At 38.3% G+C, this 17,904-nt stretch overlaps 1 protein-coding gene across 3 annotated transcripts in view; it reads right to left on the bottom strand.

Moving 5' to 3' along the window:
* Nucleotides 1-17,904, bottom strand: part of ATP8A1 (ATPase phospholipid transporting 8A1) — a 216,519-nt gene that overhangs the window by 125,641 nt on the left and 72,974 nt on the right. For 2 of the 3 annotated variants that reach the window (XM_045834000.1, XM_045833999.1), the window contains exons 12-15: nt 17,497-17,624; nt 14,872-14,949; nt 13,138-13,226; nt 5,750-5,794 (exon numbers count right to left, since the gene is read on the bottom strand). In XM_045834000.1, the coding sequence (XP_045689956.1) occupies nt 5,750-5,794; nt 13,138-13,226; nt 14,872-14,949; nt 17,497-17,624 (340 nt within the window). The remainder of the gene's footprint in view (nt 1-5,749; nt 5,795-13,137; nt 13,227-14,871; nt 14,950-17,496; nt 17,625-17,904) is intronic. The other variant, XM_045834001.1, reaches the window with a different exon arrangement.

The raw sequence follows: 17,904 nt of genomic DNA on the forward strand, positions 1-17,904 counted from the left end.
ACGTAAATGTGACTGCATAAAGCTAAATCATTTCTGCAGAGTGAAATCTACTGCAAAGTCAAAAGCCAATGACAAATTGGGAAAAGTTACTTTCAATTCATATGTGGAAGGGTGATATTCATAAAATAAAAAGAACTCAGAAATAAGCCCTGGTGGTGTGGCTCAGTGGATTGAGTGCTGGCCTGCAAACCAAAGGGTCTCTGGTTCACTTCCCCATCAGGGCACATGCCTGGGTTGAGGGCCAAGTCTCCAGTAAGGGGTGCGCTAGAGGCAACCACAGAATGAATATTCTCTCCCTCTCTTTCTCCCTCCCTTCCCCCTCCCTAAAAATAAATAAATAAGTAAATATTACAAAAAAGGACTCAGAAATCAAAAGAGAAAGATCAACAATGAGCAGAACAATGAACAGAACAATGAGCAAAGGATATATACACAGTTCATACAGAAGGGAATATAATTGGCTTTAAATATAAGTTCAACTTTATCCCAAAATGAGAGAAATGAAATTTAGATAAGACAGAAATAAAGGTTTGACTACATTGTATGGTCCTGATTATGGAAAAAGTTACATCATGTCTCACCAGTAAGAATGAAAATGGGTTCGACATCTACAAAGGGAGATTGGGTGATTTCTACCGACATTTAAAATGCGTGTATCCTATGAGACAGTTTTCAGTTCTGGGAATTCATACTAATTATCCCCCTAGTGCAAAATGCTGTGTGTATTCATTATTTGCAGCACATTTTTAATAGCAAAAGATCAGAAATAACCCAAGTTCCATTAGGGATGTTGCTTTAATAATTGTTAGTACATCCACATAACAGAATACTAAACAAAAAGTGGGTAGCTATTCACAGAATATGGACAAATCTCAAAGATGCATGGTCAAAAGAAAAGCTGGTACAAATCTGTGCAATATGCCTCACTTGCTATAAAAATACGAGTGAAAAAGTACATGAACGCACAGATCTGGAAGAATACACCTGGAATCAGTTACACTGGCTGCCTTCAGGAGGGGAAGGGGAGGGATCTGAGACCGGGAAGGCGGGAAAGCCTCTTCCTCTGCACACCCTGAGTTTGCAACGTGCTAATGCATTGTGAACCAGAAAGTAAATCACATTTAAACTAAAAACAGTAACAAAACCTGTGTCAGCTACCTGAAATATAGACATACCCTACATATACATTAAATGTGTACATTACACACCTACACACAATACACGAATACACACAAGAAGACAAAAGGCAGTGTGATTGTACAGCACTTTAGTTTTTGAAAGGATCTGCCTCCTGCTTTTGAATGGCTCTACTCATTGCAAATCAAAATTCCTTCAAGGGAGACTTAATTTTTACAAATACATTTGTTATTCAGAGACAGGTCCACGAAAGTTCAAGAATATGAACAAGTATTTGGGTCCAACAATATTTTTATTGGACAATGGTTTTATCCCAAGTAATGAGACCTGCGTTTCCATGTGGCTCGTGGTGTCTCCAAAGGCAATCACAGAAGAGGAGCTCGGAAACACTCTCTGAAACAGCTGCCCCACTGGAATACACAAATTACCCGTCAGACTGACTACGTGGAAGGCTGACACTAACTGGGATGCACTGGATCTCATTATTACGTAGTCACACCTGGAAAAACGTTTTCGTGAGCCTCGCTGTTACAGCAAAATAAAGAAATAGCATTCATTGCACACATAATTATATGCTGGAATGAAATGAGAAAATAAAGGAGACTAGAAAGTAGTAGTATCCAACGATAATACTAAAAATCATGAAATAACTGACTAAGCACAGAACCCTTGAAGGTAATTCTTCTGGAGAATTACCCTCACTAGCATCGACTATAAACAAATAACTTCAGAATGAATAATGTGGAACTATATTAAATAGTTAAGAAAAACAAATATGTTATCTGGAATTTGCTTTAAAATAATAGTGAGGGAAAGGTATAGATTAATTGCAACGTGTACTGAGTGTCTGCTATTGAAGTGAGTGGATGAGTACATTTGTCTGTATCTGTTTATCTTGAAATTCTCCATAAGAAACATTAGAAAAATGGGTATGGAAATATATAGTTTTTGAAAATAGTTATATCTTAGGGCTACAAGGATGCTGAGAGTAAGCAGATATATTTCTTCCAGTGGTAGATTTTTAATAGAAAGAATTAATCTGTAAGGTTATATGTTAGCTTATGGTACTTCATAACAACAAGAAAGCCCTACTGATTTTGGAGTGAAGTGGCTACTGGCTGGGAAATGATTTTTTTCTCTGTAAACTATTTATATTGGTATATTTAAGGAAGTAGAGCTACAGCCATTATCCAATTATCTTTAATGTCAAGAGAGCTTGTTTGAAAGGATTACTACATTATAGGTTTGCCTTCAAATTCAACTGACTGTAAAACAACCTACATACATTTAAGTGTTAAATATTATGTGTTTTTTTTTTAACTTGACATTTTTGTGGTAAATATGGTAGGGGAGTAAAATAAATACATACAGACCACAGGCTATATACCAGGTCTGTCTGGGAGAAGTCCAGCTATTGTTAGTATAACAAGAATGGTTTGCACAACAACCATGTAACCTGGCAGCCAAGGAGAGGGGACTGGAATGGGCAGGTGTGAACAATGACGATTTCACTGTACTTGTCAGTGGGGGGTAGTAGACGTCCTTGACTGAGCATGTGTACGGTGTGGCTGTTGCATTAAAAAATGACTGAGTACAGCAACAAATGTGCATCAAATTTTGTGTTAGGCTCGAACTTTCCTCTGCGGAAACTATTCAGATGATTCAGAAGGCCGTAGCTATGGGCAACTGGCAATGGGCAGCTTCATCCTGAAAATGCGCCTGCTCATGCGTCATGTCTGGTGCAGAGTTTTTTGGTGAAACATGAAATCACCCAGGTCACTCAGTCCACTACAGCCCAGATTTAGCACCCTGAGACTTCTGACTTTTCCCAAAACTCAAATCACTTTTGAAAGAGAAGAGATTTCAGACTGTCAATGAGATTTAGAAAAATATGACGGGGTAGCTCATGGTGACTGGGAGGACTGTGTAAGGTCCCAAGGTACCTATGTTGAAGAGGACAGAGGCATCATTGTCATATGTACAATGTTTCTTATATCTTTAAAAATAAATGTCTATTTTCCACAGCACATGGCTGGATACTTTCAGGACAGACCTTGTACATGGAATTCCATGAACTTCATTTGAAAAGTGAAGCTGTTGACAGACAGGAATAACTTTTTGGTTTTGGGTTTATCTAGTCATCACACTCTCTAGTTCAGCTCCGAACTAGCCAGCAGCACAAAGATGCGGTCAGGTGCAGGGAGTGCAGGATTCTACCACGATCACTCTTTGACTTTGGTTTCATTGGCAACATGAACCCAGTTGGATGAGGCTGGGGGGATGCCAGCCTTATGAATGTGCAAAATCGCTTCCCCTGTGCTAACTTCCCTCGAGTCAGTTACATTTCACCTGTTCTTCCTCCCTTAACAAAACAAGAAAGAAACAAAGAAAAAAAATAAAGTGACGAATAGCAAAGATATCTTGACCTCGAAAAGCAGTTACTTTCCAAAGTTGTTGAAAGTCTATGGGACATAATGTGAGCAGCACCTACTTTATAACCAGGTGGAGTGAGGCTTTTACTCTGGCTCCCTTGTTTACTGGTTGTATAGTTTGGGGCAATTTACTTACTAGCTTCTCTGCCTAAATTTCCCCACCATTAGAATAGTCCCTCTGCAGACATGCCAGGAGGATGAAGGAAGAGACACCACAGCTAACATTCTCTGGGAGCTGACTGGGTCCCAACATGATTCTAAGCCCTTTAGAAACAGAACTCAATCTTCACAATCTCCCTCTGATGTCCACATGCTAGCAGATGAGGACAGACAGGGAGAGGGATTGTGCAACTTGTCCGAGGGTACCAGTAGGATCAGGATGTGAACCTGGGTAGCCGGAATTCAGAGTCTGCATCCTTGACCCTGCATGGGACCTGAGACATAGAAGGAGCTCAAAAAGTGTCTGTTCTTTCATCTTTGCAGGCCGATAGGTAACTATTTGAGAGACGGGGAATCCAAGTACGTATTTAAAGTAAAACTTATTTTACTATGAAAGTGGCAAAAGCCTCCCCTAGTGTTTATTTAAAAAATGTTGTTAACATCTAAATTTATATGTAACCGCAAGTGGAAATGCAAAATTTATGAAAAAGCTGGCATTTCCTATTTGGAGTTACCTAGTTTAGAATATCAAATTTTCCAAAAGAATGCTCTACAAAAGGAACTTATTAAACTAGATAAAATAACACCCTCTCTTCCCAACAGTGATACAAGCTATGAAACAACCTTTATCAAAAGTAGGATATTTTCAACGACATCAGTAAACAACTAATAATCTTTAACATTTCCATTGAATCTTAGTAAAAATAGGGTAAAGACAATTTCCTTCTCTTAAGAATAAATGAGTTATCTTAAAAAAATAAATATATTAATTCTTCTATATCAATGGAGAGTGTTTAAAATAGAATTATCTTGATTTTAAAGAAAAGCAACCAATTAAAAGATACAGTCAAATTTTTAACTATATTTTTAAAGGATTAAATAAAAGGGAACATCTACACCATTAAACTGGAGTTATCCACCAATAGTAAGATGCTTTGGCACATTTTTAAAAACACTAATAATTACTCAGTTGTGTGCAGGTGTTCAAATCCATGATACTGCAAGCAATGGGCATAAATGGAAGGACTTAAATCATCACATGAACCAAACAGCCGGCTCTGTCCTTAACCCCCAGGTATACTGAGGTTTACTGCAAACTGTTACAAAATCTCTTCTTTATTGAAATAAAATCAAAGCTGAATAATATTAAATGCTATTGGAAATGTGGCTTAATCATAAAAAATATGTGTAACCTGAAAATGAAAATGTAACCACTTGTAAAGCCACAATGTTTTCTATAGTTACCATCACTGAAAGAACTGTTTCCTGCAGTTTTATTTGCCACAAACTCACAATGAATTATAAAAATATCAAAATGAACTTACACTATTCTAAATGGCAATGTAAATCCACGGAGGAGGCATTTTATTTTATTTTTCATTAAAAAAATTTTTGGATGGAGGATTTTACAGTAAAATAAAAAAAAAACAAAACCAAAGTATTGAAATTAAACCTATGAAATGCCATCTCTAATAATTCTAAAGTAAATTACATTCCAGTTAACTCCAGTTTTTGATAGCATAGTCTGTCATCATCTGTTCTAGACATTTCGATTTCTTAAAAGTTCATTTTCTAGCCCCCAAACAGGTTTAGTAAATTAATGAAAAGAAACACAAAGGAAATTTCCACTGCTTGGGTATGTTTCCAGTAGCGTCTTCTGTAGATTTGCAGAGAATGTGTGTCGTGGCAGAAGGTGGCAATGCTGAGCTAGAAAACACCCCGTTTCCAGTGCTGAAAGTGAAATCTTATGTAGTCCACAGCCCAGGGACCCCAAGTTGATCATTATAGACTTTATTAGAGATACATAAAGTAAAACTCTTGACAAGCCTAACCTTTAAACTAAATGTTTACAAAACGACTAAAGGTTATTCAATGAATTTCAACAACCACCCACTTTACAGCATGCCACCACACCCGATCGGAAAGGTTTTTTCAAGACAGGTGAACTGTGTCTGGCAAAACGATAAAATGCAAACCCTTTTTAAAGGGCTCAGTGAGAGAGAAAGGTCCATGCAGCTTACCATTCCTCAGGAGAGCAGCCATAATCCTCGGGCTCGGGGACATGGCTTCAGGAAGCAAGGAGAGGGGCAGAAAGAGGAAAAAGAATCACAGCAAGGCTGGAAACATCAGAGTGTACATAAGGGAACTACAAAAAGACGGATCTTAAAATCAGTTAAGAACATGGATCTTTAGCTGATTATGAAAGAACAGCAGTTAGTACAGTAAGTAGAATGATGATTTACATAAATCAGCAAGTTTACAAAGTTATTCTATAGCTGGATAGCCAACTCACCTCTTCAACATGAAATTTACTGATTTTATGCACAGAATCCAGTATTCAGTAGGAAACATTTAAACTTAGCAGTTTAACTACAAAGCCAATGGAAAATTTATCACATGCTATATAATCAGAATAAAATGTTTTAATGAAACAAACATGCTACTGCAGAGGAACAAACTATCACACTGTTAAAATGTATTTTAGAAATAAATGTGACTATCACAAGGTTCCTTAAGTGGGCGTATTAAAGTAAATTTAATTGCATTTATATACAGTAAATGGAACCACTCTAAGATGAACTCATTTTCAAAAAGCTTCACTTCAGTTGTAATTCAATTATGAAGCCATTTATTATCTCAGACAGAAAGCACATTCATTAGTACTTCATCTCACCCATTAGCTCACGTGAGCACGTGGCAAGTTTGATTGATGTTCAGCTTTTATTTGAACCGGCCACTCATATATTCAGCCAGATTTTCTTTTAAGAACAGTTTTTTCACTGTTCATTTTCCCCAGTTTTACTGATACATTACTGACATATAACACAGTATTTAAGGTATATGCACAATGTGTTGATTTGACACATTTGTATGTTGCAAAACGATGAGCACCAAAGCATTAGCTAACACCTCCATCTCCTCACATAATTATCTTTTTTTTTTTGTGGTGAAAACATTTAAGATTTACTGTCTTAGCAACGAGAGCAGATTTTCTTATCTCCCATTTCTTTCACTATATATGTCCATTCAATCTTTCTCCTTTAAATTTAATATATTACATATAGGTAATTTTAAAAAAAATACCAAGCTTAGTACAAATGTAAAATCACTGTTATTTCTGACAAATGTACAACAATTAACTTCACTGGAATCCTTTCACTCCCCAAGTGACTGCCCCCCTCTCTCTACCCTTTCAAACTGGCCATGACTTGGCCTCATCCTTGCAAAGCACCATACCATCTTCATGCCAGCCACAATGGAGGCGGTCCCTTCGACTTCCTCTCGATTCTCTCTCTACCAAAGGTCTTTCCTAGAGGCTAGAGAGGCAGGGTTAATCATCCCTTCATGGGCAGGACTCCCAGAACAGGCAGTGGCCTCCTGCAGTGCTTAAGGCAATCAATTCTAATTAACCTCAAGGCTTAGACTTCAGACTGGATGAGGCAGGGGTAGGGGGTGTGCTACCTGAGCAAAAACACTGTGCCAAGGTCCCGCCAAGTTGCACAGGTGCTGAACAGCAACCCCCTGATCTCACACAACTGACTTGCTTCTCAAGTTGGGCAGCTTAAAAACCGAAGAGCTCAAGGTTCAGGGTCCCTCTCCCCCAGTCTGGCCCAGCCCTGGCAGATGCTGAGCATTGTGCAGTGTGATGAGCAGCAGGCTGCCCCACCCCCACCACTGCCCCACCATTGGGCCTGTCTGCAGGAATTTCCCAGCCATCACCACTCCAGCAGAGCTGGTGTGTCTGCACTGCTGCTTGCCTGTCTGCCTTTGTTTGCATGTCAGTGCTGTCACATCTGCCTGGTAAGTTCCTCACTTAGACCCATTCTCAGATCTCAGCTGGAGCGCCACTTTCTCAGGGTACAGTCCCTGGCCTCCCTAATTAGATCAACCCCAATCACAGACTCACATAGACCTTTGTATTGTGTAAGGATTTTATATTTGTCTTTGTGATTACTTAATTAACACCCATTAACGCCCAATTAGATTATCAGCCGTAGGGGGTAGGAATCATGGGAACTTTGGCTGATCATCTATTGCCCCATCATCTAACAAAGTGCTACCTACACAGAATAAGATAACATTCGTTGAGGTAGGTGAATAAGGCAATTCATGGTGTTCACCCAGCTTTTAACACCAGTCATGGTAAGCAGCAAAATAAATTTGTTGGTTTTAACGTAGATTGGGGGCTAATATTAATGTCCTTGTGAGGTTTCCCATGATGCATCTCTTCTTGGTGTTAAAGTAGTCAATCCTTTCAGCAAACATATTGCTAAAGAAAATATTGTCTAGAAATCGAAAACTTATTTAAAAAAATCATGAAGGAGAACTTCCCCAATCTGGCAAAGGAAACAGTCTTCCAGGAAGTCCAGGAAGCTCAGAGAGTCCCAAAGAGGTTGGACCCAAGGAAACACACACCAAGGCACATTGTAATTACATTACCCAAGATGAAAGACAAGGAGACGATCTTAAAAGCAGTAAGAAAAAAGGGGACAGTAACCTGCAAAGGAGTTCCCATGAGACTATCAGCTGATTTCTCAAAAGAAACCTTGCATTAAAGAAGGGGCTGGAAAGTAGTATTCAAAGTCATGAAAGGCAAGGACCTGCATCCAAGATGACTCTATCCAGCAAAGCTATCATTTAGAATGGAAGGGCAGATAAAGTGCTTCTCAGATAAGGTAAAGTTAAAGGAGTTCATCATCACCAAGCCCTTATTATATGAAATAAAGGGATTTATCTAAGAAAAAGAAGATAAAAACTATGAACAGTAAAATGGCAACAAACTCATAAATATCAACTGATCCTAAAAAAACAAAAACAAAAACAAACTAAGCAAACAACTAGAGCAGGAACAGAATCACAGAAGTGGAGATCACGAAGAGGGTTATCAGCAGGGAAAGGGGGGGGTAGAGAATGGGGGCAAAGGTACAGGGAATAAGAAGCATAAATGGTAGGTACAAAATAGAGAGGGGGAGGTTAAGAATAGGATGGGAAATGGAGATGCCAAAGAATTTATATATACGATCCACGGACGTGAACTAAGGCAAGTGGGGAGAATTCTGGTGGGAGGGGGTTGCAGGGTAGAGGAGGATTAAGGGGAGGAAAAATGGGACAACTATAATAGCATAATCAATAAAATATACTAATAAAGAAAATATTGTCAAGTAAAGCCATTCATCTGCTGTACTCATACATAAAGACTGCTTTTAAGAGCATTCATTTTTCACTTAAAGAGAAAATGTCTATGAAATGGTTTTAATACTGATTAAATGACTCCCTGACACAAAAATCCCTGTTTAAGGTTGCTTAATGAAATTTTTTTTAACTTTAGGATTATACACTTTTCAGCCTAGCTTGTCAGCTCATTTGAATAGAACAGTCTAACTTATCTACAAAAATGGTACTGACACTATAGCCTAGAATATTCCCTATATTGAGAATCTGAGCCATTGAACATAAACCTATTCCTGGCATTGAAGTATAAATCTGACTTATTCTCTACAGGAGGCAATTTGCTATAATCTAATTGATTAACAGTAGCTATCTAGTTTGTAAAGGGTTAAAGTTATAAACAACATTATAATTCATTTACATTTTACTAAAAAGATCTAGTACATTTAAGCACGCTGCTGTCTCTGATACAAACTTGATCTCTACAAAATAATCATGGTCTGTGTGTGCAAATCTTTTTATTTCATTGCCGATCTTAAATCCGATGTGGAGGAAAGGTTACCTGAAATGAGAGGAACTTCAGAGTAAATGTTGAAGCGCTGTTTTAAGAGTTAAATATTATCTTCTAACACTAGGCAAAGTTTATATTATCAAGAGACTTGCCTGGTCCTTCAAACTGATGAAAGCCGGAGAACTGACCTTTGACTCTCTAGGGTGAACCAAGGCTTCACCTCACTTGTTAAATGCAGGGGGGAAAAGCATCAGCTCTGAAATTGTCGTCCCAAAGGCATTTGCTAGTATGTGAAAGTGTGTTATTTTCCTTTGTTTTGCCACATCCTGGGGGGATAAACACCATGCTTTCTTCTGCTGGGGCTGGGAGTGCACCTACCTAACAGTCCCCCATATGAAACAAGTGTTAAACACAGCTGTGGGGCAAATGGGTAGGTAAAGCATGTGATTTCCCCCTCTGGACGCCTACAAGCCAAGAGTGCCCGGAGGAAATTCCCACAGAGAGCTGGCTGACAGTAATTACTTTTTCCTGTGGAGTTTGGTAGAATTAAGTAATGGTTTCTCTACAGCTTTGTGTATTAACAACGCTCTACAATGCTGACATTCTGATTGTCCAGCAGAGTGTTTGGAGGGTGTTAATAAAAACTCAGTCACGGTGAAGGGTCCTAAAATCACATACACAGCCAGCACATGATTATTGGAAGCAGTTGAACAACTAGCCTCACTCAACAAGGCGCCTGGAATTTGTGAAAGCATAATACAACACTACGACACCCAAAGGAGAAACACATTTCTGTTGACATAGTTGACATTTGCAAACAAAGCTTAAAATTTGTAAATATGTTAGATATTTATATCTGTGAAAAAACTTTAAAGATCGTATGCTTTTGTAATAATTCCAGAACTGAACTCAGATCGGTGGGGGTCCACCCGGAACAAAGGGATTTAGAAATTTTGTACTTTTCCTGGGATGACCCCTTTGCTGTCTACAGTCCCCACCCACCTGTTCACCTCACCCTTCTTCCTTCCCTTGATATATAAAAGGCATGAATTTTGAGTTCTGTTAGGATTGTTGTGCCCAGAGGGGAAACAAAGGCAGGAGGCGGGATACATGTCCCAGCCACTGACTCAGCAGTCCTTGAAATTCTTTGTATCTTTTCTACTATCTGGGAAAGAAAACTTTTGAAACTGTGCTTTCACCCCAAGGCCTGTAAGGCTGAAAAGGGCCCATAGTGCCTACAGGAAGAAGCCCACTGATACCTTTGGGTGCTCAGGTCCCATCCTGGAAAGCTGGCACCACCTTTACCTGTTAATCAATATGTAACTTCTTCCCCCTCCCCCGTCCAGCCAACTACATAGGTCCTCAGCACAAAGGAGTCTGGGGCTTGGCGCTCTTGGCTCTCCGGCCACTGGGCCAGGCTGCCTGGCCTCAGGCCTGCTGACCTCTGGCTGCTTGTGTGCTTGCCACCCCAGCCCTCATCCCCTGGCCTTTGGTCACCCTTACCATCCTTACCCTGCTTTCACCCTGAACCTGTGCCTTTCACCCTCCCCATCCCCACCTTAGCTAGGCTGCTGCTCTCTTCCAGGAGAACAGATCACCAATAAACCCTGCTTGCATGCTAATAGACTTGCTGATCTTTAATTCTGTAGTGCTGCATTAGTGAGAAGAACTGAGTTTCTGGGAGTTTCTCCTACGACTGGATGGATTTGACAATTAGTTCTATCACCTTCTTTAGCCAGGCCTTCTTGATCAATAAACTCTTCCTTGCCCCAAATCCTGAAAAAAAAATCGTCTGCTCTCCTCATGGTTATTTTAAAAGGTTTGGAATATTTGAAAAGAATTACCCAGAGTCACATGATGAATTAGTGACAAAGCTACAACTAGAACTCATGTTTTATGACTATACCCGGCATTCAGAGAGGTGAGTTTCCGGAGAGGAAATTTGTTTCACTGAAAACTTAATCTGATGACAATTCTTAACTTGAACACTACTTTAATATTCACCAGCCCCAAACCCACTCTACCATAATATAGTTAATGACAACATTGCCAACAGATACAGGAAGGGCACTGTTCTTTAGAACTACCGCACGCAAGTGTTTAGGGACTTGTTCCAAGAATTAAAAAAACACAAAAACAACCCTCTTAAAATGCAGAAGGAAGAGTACCTAGGTATCATTCTAGCTTTTTGTTCTAAGAAGTTCACCATCAATCATTACTAATTTGAAAAACTTGCTTATTCTACCGGAAACTGGAACAAGTTAAAAGGGATGGCGATTATCAAACAGATCACTCTACGAATCACATTTATGAATGAATGAATGAATGCAGAATTTGTGTGAAAACAAACATCACCATAAGTCCACCAGCAAGTATCATACAACAAACTCTAGAACCTCGACAGGCCTTTCGTCCTCTGGTCAGAGGATGCTGTGTGTCCAACACACATACCATGTCCAAAGTGGCCTGTGCCTCTCCTGCTCCAGTGCTGCCTGGACAGCGAGGCCAGCAGCAGTTTCAGGGTTGCAGCGAGGAGAGGCCCTTTTTCTAAGATTATTAGGAGATCTTCACATAAAGAGGAAAAATGCACAATGGCACCCAACCCTAGAAACAGTAAGCAAGCTTGTCAAGGTAACAGCCTGGCTTTACCATGTGAAAAAGCCATTCAACCAAATGTCTTTTTAGCTTAACGGTGTGAAGTCACTTTTAGTCACATTTGCTGCTAAATCACACTTGTCCAAAGAACACGGATATCTGCCTCCACTCTTTGTCTTTGTAGACCCTGTGCGCGGGAGTCGCCATACATACACAGAATTTCTTACCAAATGGTTATTTACTTATGATTTTAACAGAGGCATTTTCGAAACTCAATACACTCATTTTATACTAGCTTGGTGCCTGGAGGCAGAGTGTGAGTGGGCAGAGTGGACACAGAGTGGACACAACCCAAGAGCAAGCATCCTGGCTTCCGTGGTTAAGGGGCTGTGATATTTACCAGTCTCACTTGTGTGGACCAAAGTGGTTGGAAAATCTGATAACAGCACAATTCAAACAACAAAGAGGGTGTTTCACTTTTTGATCATGTCTTTTTAGGAAACGCAGAATTTCTCACTTTACCCTACAAAGTGTCTCAAAAAGAAGACTTCTGAACATTTCAGGCAGGCACACCTGGCCATAAGAAATAAATGAGGGCTCAACGGCACATTCTGAGGGACATTAACACCCTGGTGAAAGTTTTTGATGATACTCATTATGCTCTGGATTTAAGTTTCCCTTCCCTACTTCTTTCACATCATCAGAAATGTAAATTGTTCTGTGTCTCTAAAGAGGAGAGATGATGAAAAAGAAAACATATCAAAGGACTAAGTATCAGAGAAACAACTTTTTAAAATTTGGGCACTTGAGAACTGCCCAAGGACAGGCTCTCTGTCCCCACCACATGGCGCCTGTGCTCTAACTTAACAGAGACACTGAGGGAAGAGCATCTGTTCTAGAGAGAGACCTTCGGTGGTTCCAAACACCGAAACATTGGCAAGCAGCCTGGCCACACAGGTAGTTCCAGATGAAAAACAATGCCTAGATATAAAACACAATACCATGCATCTCTGCTGAAACAACTGCTTTTGGGATTAAAAAGCATTCTCCACTAAAAGCACTCTCAAACTGTACCAAAATGTTAGCTCCAATTAAATGTGTATTACATATTCTATTTAAAGGGAAAACACTTACCCATAAGCAACTCCAGCTATGGTGCACTTCTTAAACTGCATTACATTGCATGTCAGAGTACCCGTTTTGTCAGAAAATATGTATTTTACCTAAAAAAAAAGAGTTTAAAATTTCTCACTAAATTTCAGAATTCTTTTTATGCCAGTCTCTTACATGGGGGGAACTCTTAAATTATCGCTTTTATCAATTTCGTTACAGTGTAGGGCCACAAGGGAATGCTATTAATTGACTTCTGTCTGCACATTAAGGAATATATTCAGCTATAATTTCTCAGTATTTTAGCATTTCATGTATGACCACTGAAGACTATCAAGATATTAGAAAACTATGGTCACATAGAAATCTGCCTTAATAAAGTCTGAATTTCTACAAGAAAGTAACTTTATTGCTCCATAACACTCATAGAGCACTAAAACATCTATCAGCATATTGGGTTGGCCAAAAAGTCTGTTTAGTTTTTTCCATAAAATAAAAGACACATTTTTCATCTTCACCAACATCTTTATTGATCTGGATATTCTGAGTATCAAAATTGATTCTGAATATTGGCTGTCTCCTGCATGGAATAATGTGGATTGTTCTCAAAGTTAATGTCTTGAATTGATCACTATCAACGTCACCTGGGCTGCCCGACTGTGGAGCATTGATCGTCTAGTGAGAAATCTCTGGCACGAAAGTCCCCAAACCGCTTTTGACACGTTTGATCAGTCACATCACCTTCTCCTTACACTGCACACATCTTTTTTTGCATTTCAGTTATGCTTTTACCTTTCTCAAAATAATAAAGCATAACATGCTGACAATGTTGCATATTTTCTTCTATCTTCGATATTAAAATGGCTACACAAAAATCTATAAACTTTGATAAGTTTTTTTTAAATGCATGCTGATATGACAGCTGTCAAATACAACCTAACACAATTGTTTTAAATAAAGTTAAAGACAACTAAGTGCTATTAGAGCCATCTTATGGAAAAAAAACAACTAATTTTTTGGCCAACCCAATCACAATTATAGACAGGCAATGGCTTCTGAAATGAACTTCATATAACATCTGAACTGGTAAGGAAAAGGATAATTCTGGTCTAAATGCTATTTGAAAAATAAGAGTTAGCAAATGGCAATGGTACAAAAAAAAGAATCTTTTCTTAGCCAGTACAGGGTGGAGCAAATGTGGGTTTGCAGTTGTTCACATGGAAAATAATACAATAATTAATAAACAATAATATAAGAATAAAATGTTTTGTGTACTCACATTGTAAACCTACTTTTGCCCTACCCTCTGTGTATAAATGGATTACAAATATACACATTTGTGTGAACACTGTATGAATTATAAATCTAAGTTTCCTGTTTGGTTACTATTACACCTCAATTTACATAACTTCATTGATTGATGTAACTTTTTCTTCCTTTCTGGTTAAAAGCTATGAACGATTTTGAAAGAGAATTTATAACTCGAAAACTGCCAATATTTTGCTACTTGTCAGATTACATACTGAAGAACATCTCTCAGTGCAATACCTTATTTAAGAGCAAAATATGCTTTAAATATTTTTAAAACTTCACCTACTAAAAATTAAAATACATAGTTATGTACTAACATGTATTTATGCTAATTATTCAACCAAGAGAAAACAAGAAGCTGTCAATTCACAGGAAGTTGCCACATATGGCAGAAACGACAATGAGCCCGGCCTCCATGACACCACATCAACGAGAACTTCCGTTTACCTGGCCAAGCTCCTCATTCAGGTTAGATGTTCGAGCCATAGCAGCAGTGTCTGTGGGTTCATAGTGCATGTCGAGATCCTTTTTAAAAATAAAATAAGATAGATCATTGAATGCAGCTGGTGATATAAGATAGAGTGAAATTTTATTTTAACTGATAAGTTATGTAATAATCATTCTCATCTCTTGCCACCCCTGTACCATTTCGGCTGATTCCCCCGAGCAGTACCCAACACAGAATGTTCTGTTCCACAGCAGGGGCAGAACAGCGTGGTAGTTAGAGCGTGCCTTTGGAATTCAGCGATCTTGGTTTACTAGCATCCCATCATTTCCTAGATACTGAAATAACTGTGGCGATTACATAAAATAACGTATTTCCTATGGTGTCTGACACAATGCAAGTGCTTCCTGTGAGCTAAAATAACAGCAACTAAACATGGATAAAGTAATTACAACTTCACATCCCTGGGAAAATGACCTAAAATATTTTATCTGGTTGAACTTTCTTGGCCAACTTCCTTACACTGTATACACCTGAAAGTACAATGAGTACATTCTCAAAACCCAAAGAAAAATGTATAGTTTTCATACCAATTTGTACTTATTTTACACCTAGAATTATGACTATTAACCTTACAAAAATTAATATTTTCTATAGTGGAACACTTTGCTGACAAGTCAGAGTTGACTGATGTTCACATGTCAGATGAAAAGGCCAAATCTGGTCTCTCCATTGCTGCACTGCAGACTGCTCAGCATCGCTTCTGGACCAGGTTGTTGAGCTGTAGGTGCCGTGTTTTAAGAGGAAAACTAAACAACTGGGCAATGTTCAGAGAACAGTGACTAGAATGGGGATTAGGTGGGAAATCGTGTCAAACGAAGAACAGAAGGAGATGGAGGACATTTAGCTAGGAGGGGGGATATGATAGCAGAATTAGCATGGTAGTCAAGTTCAAATGTTTTACAAGGCTAGTGTTTGGAAACAAGATTAGACAATGTTCTTAAAGGATCTACTGGGCAGAACCAGAATGAAAGGGGGCAGTTACTTATCATTCTTCCACACAAAGAATAAGCTGCCTGGTAAGGGAAGAGCTCTTCCGTCAGGAATGTTATGAAACCTCTGTACATTAGAAAGGTGGTTGGAAGGCCTGCTGGGTTCACTCAGCACTAAAGTTATGTAATTATTTCAAGCAAATATTATTTTTGGAAATCCACATAAAAAATAAAGTGATTGACTATTTGGTTTTCACAATGAGTTATATTATTATTTCTTTTTTTTTTTTAGTCTTTTTTTTAAAGATTTTATTTATTTATTTTTAGAGAGGGAAGGGAGGGAGAGAGAGAGAGAGAGAGAAACATCAATGTGCGGTTGCTGGGGGTCATGGCCTGCAACCCAGGCATGTACCCTGACTGGGAATCGAACCTGCGACACTTTGGTTCGCAGCCTGTGCTCAATCCACTGAGCTACACCAGCAGGGCTTATTATTTCTTATTGTAAGTGGGAAACCTTCAATAACTTTTAATTGTATTTATATGAATTTTATTACACAGTTTTTCAATAACGTATTCCCTGCATTAAATGAGCTACGCTTGCAGCTCATTTTAGATTTCTGAATTATACTGATCTTTTACCCATGAATTAAGGGATTGGCAGTGGAGATGGATAATTTACCATGAGAAGATAATAAGCAGTTACTGAAGTATCATCAATTATAGTTTCAAAAATCCTAATATTGTTCTTAGTAAAAAACTTTGAAGTGATTTAAAAAGAAACATCGAAAGATAATACCAAAATTTCTCAAAATAAAAGCAAAATTAAACTGTCAGGCAGATCAGGCCTAGTGATTTATTAATTTACATGAATTTATTAATTTTAACTTTGGTAACAATAAACCTGAGAAAGAGCAACATATTTTATAAACAAAACATTTAGAAAACAGATGTCTAGCACATTTTTCCAAGAATCAAATAAAATATTTAAGGAAAAAAAGAGGAAAAATTCAAGCACAGCTGAAGTTGTTTATAGTGTGGTAAAATAAACTACATAGATGTATAAAATATGACGGACACTCTGGTTGTTACAAGTAGTGAATACAGTATTATTTTTATGGTGCTCGAGTGTTTATGAAGCTGTCCGCTATGTTGTGAAACTCCTTTGATGTATGTAACCACTGGGACATACAGGCAAACCACGTTTATCATCGCTATGTGAGTGTCCAAGAAAATACGTCTCAAAGAAGTCGAGTGGCTCGCCAAAGTTCACACAGCTAGTAAATTACAGAACTAGAGCTACAAGCCAGGTATTTTTAACTCCAAACCCCATGGTTCTCCTTTTCCCCAGGACCACAGTGTAACTCAAAATAGGTTTCCTGAACTAGAGACCTATTTTCTCTAGATGTCTGGTCTGTAGACGTGTATGGTGTTGTGATGAGAGACTCTGTTACTGATTTTCACATGTCAAGTGAGTTTATTAGAATTATATTAGGCTCAAAACTATTTTGAAATATTATCCTGTACTCAATAAAAGATAAGGTACAATCAAAATTTTTTTCCTTTGAGTGATCAGAAGACCCTATCAGAAAAAAATACATGTTTAGAGTGATAAAAACAATAATAATTTATATTTACCCAATTTATGAAGTATGCCTGAGTAAATTTCACCACTTCCAATGTAACCAACAAGCTGATAGGAATGAGATTATTGAAAAGGATGATGAAGGTCAAGAAATTCAGCCCAAAATTATTAGCGCCACCATCTATTGGGGAAGATGGGAGGAAAAACATTTATAGTTTTATATATTTTATTTTGCATTGACCAGAACTTTGTGCATAACAAATTTTTTTTTCATATTATATATCATATCATCGATAGTTTGGGAGGAAGACTGTGTTGATAACATATCCTTACTCTCAAATACATTCTTCGAGATGCAATAGCATTATTTGTATTCAATATGGTATAATCCTATTAAGAACTGCATAATGGTACCAAAAAGTGAAAGTACTGTTAACTATTTCAAATTCTGTTCCAGACAC

Source organism: Phyllostomus hastatus, unplaced genomic scaffold (genome assembly GCF_019186645.2).
Source record: "Phyllostomus hastatus isolate PE091 unplaced genomic scaffold, TTU_PhHast_1.1 phas_contig_196, whole genome shotgun sequence".
In the NCBI taxonomy this organism is placed as follows: Eukaryota; Metazoa; Chordata; class Mammalia; order Chiroptera; family Phyllostomidae; genus Phyllostomus; species Phyllostomus hastatus.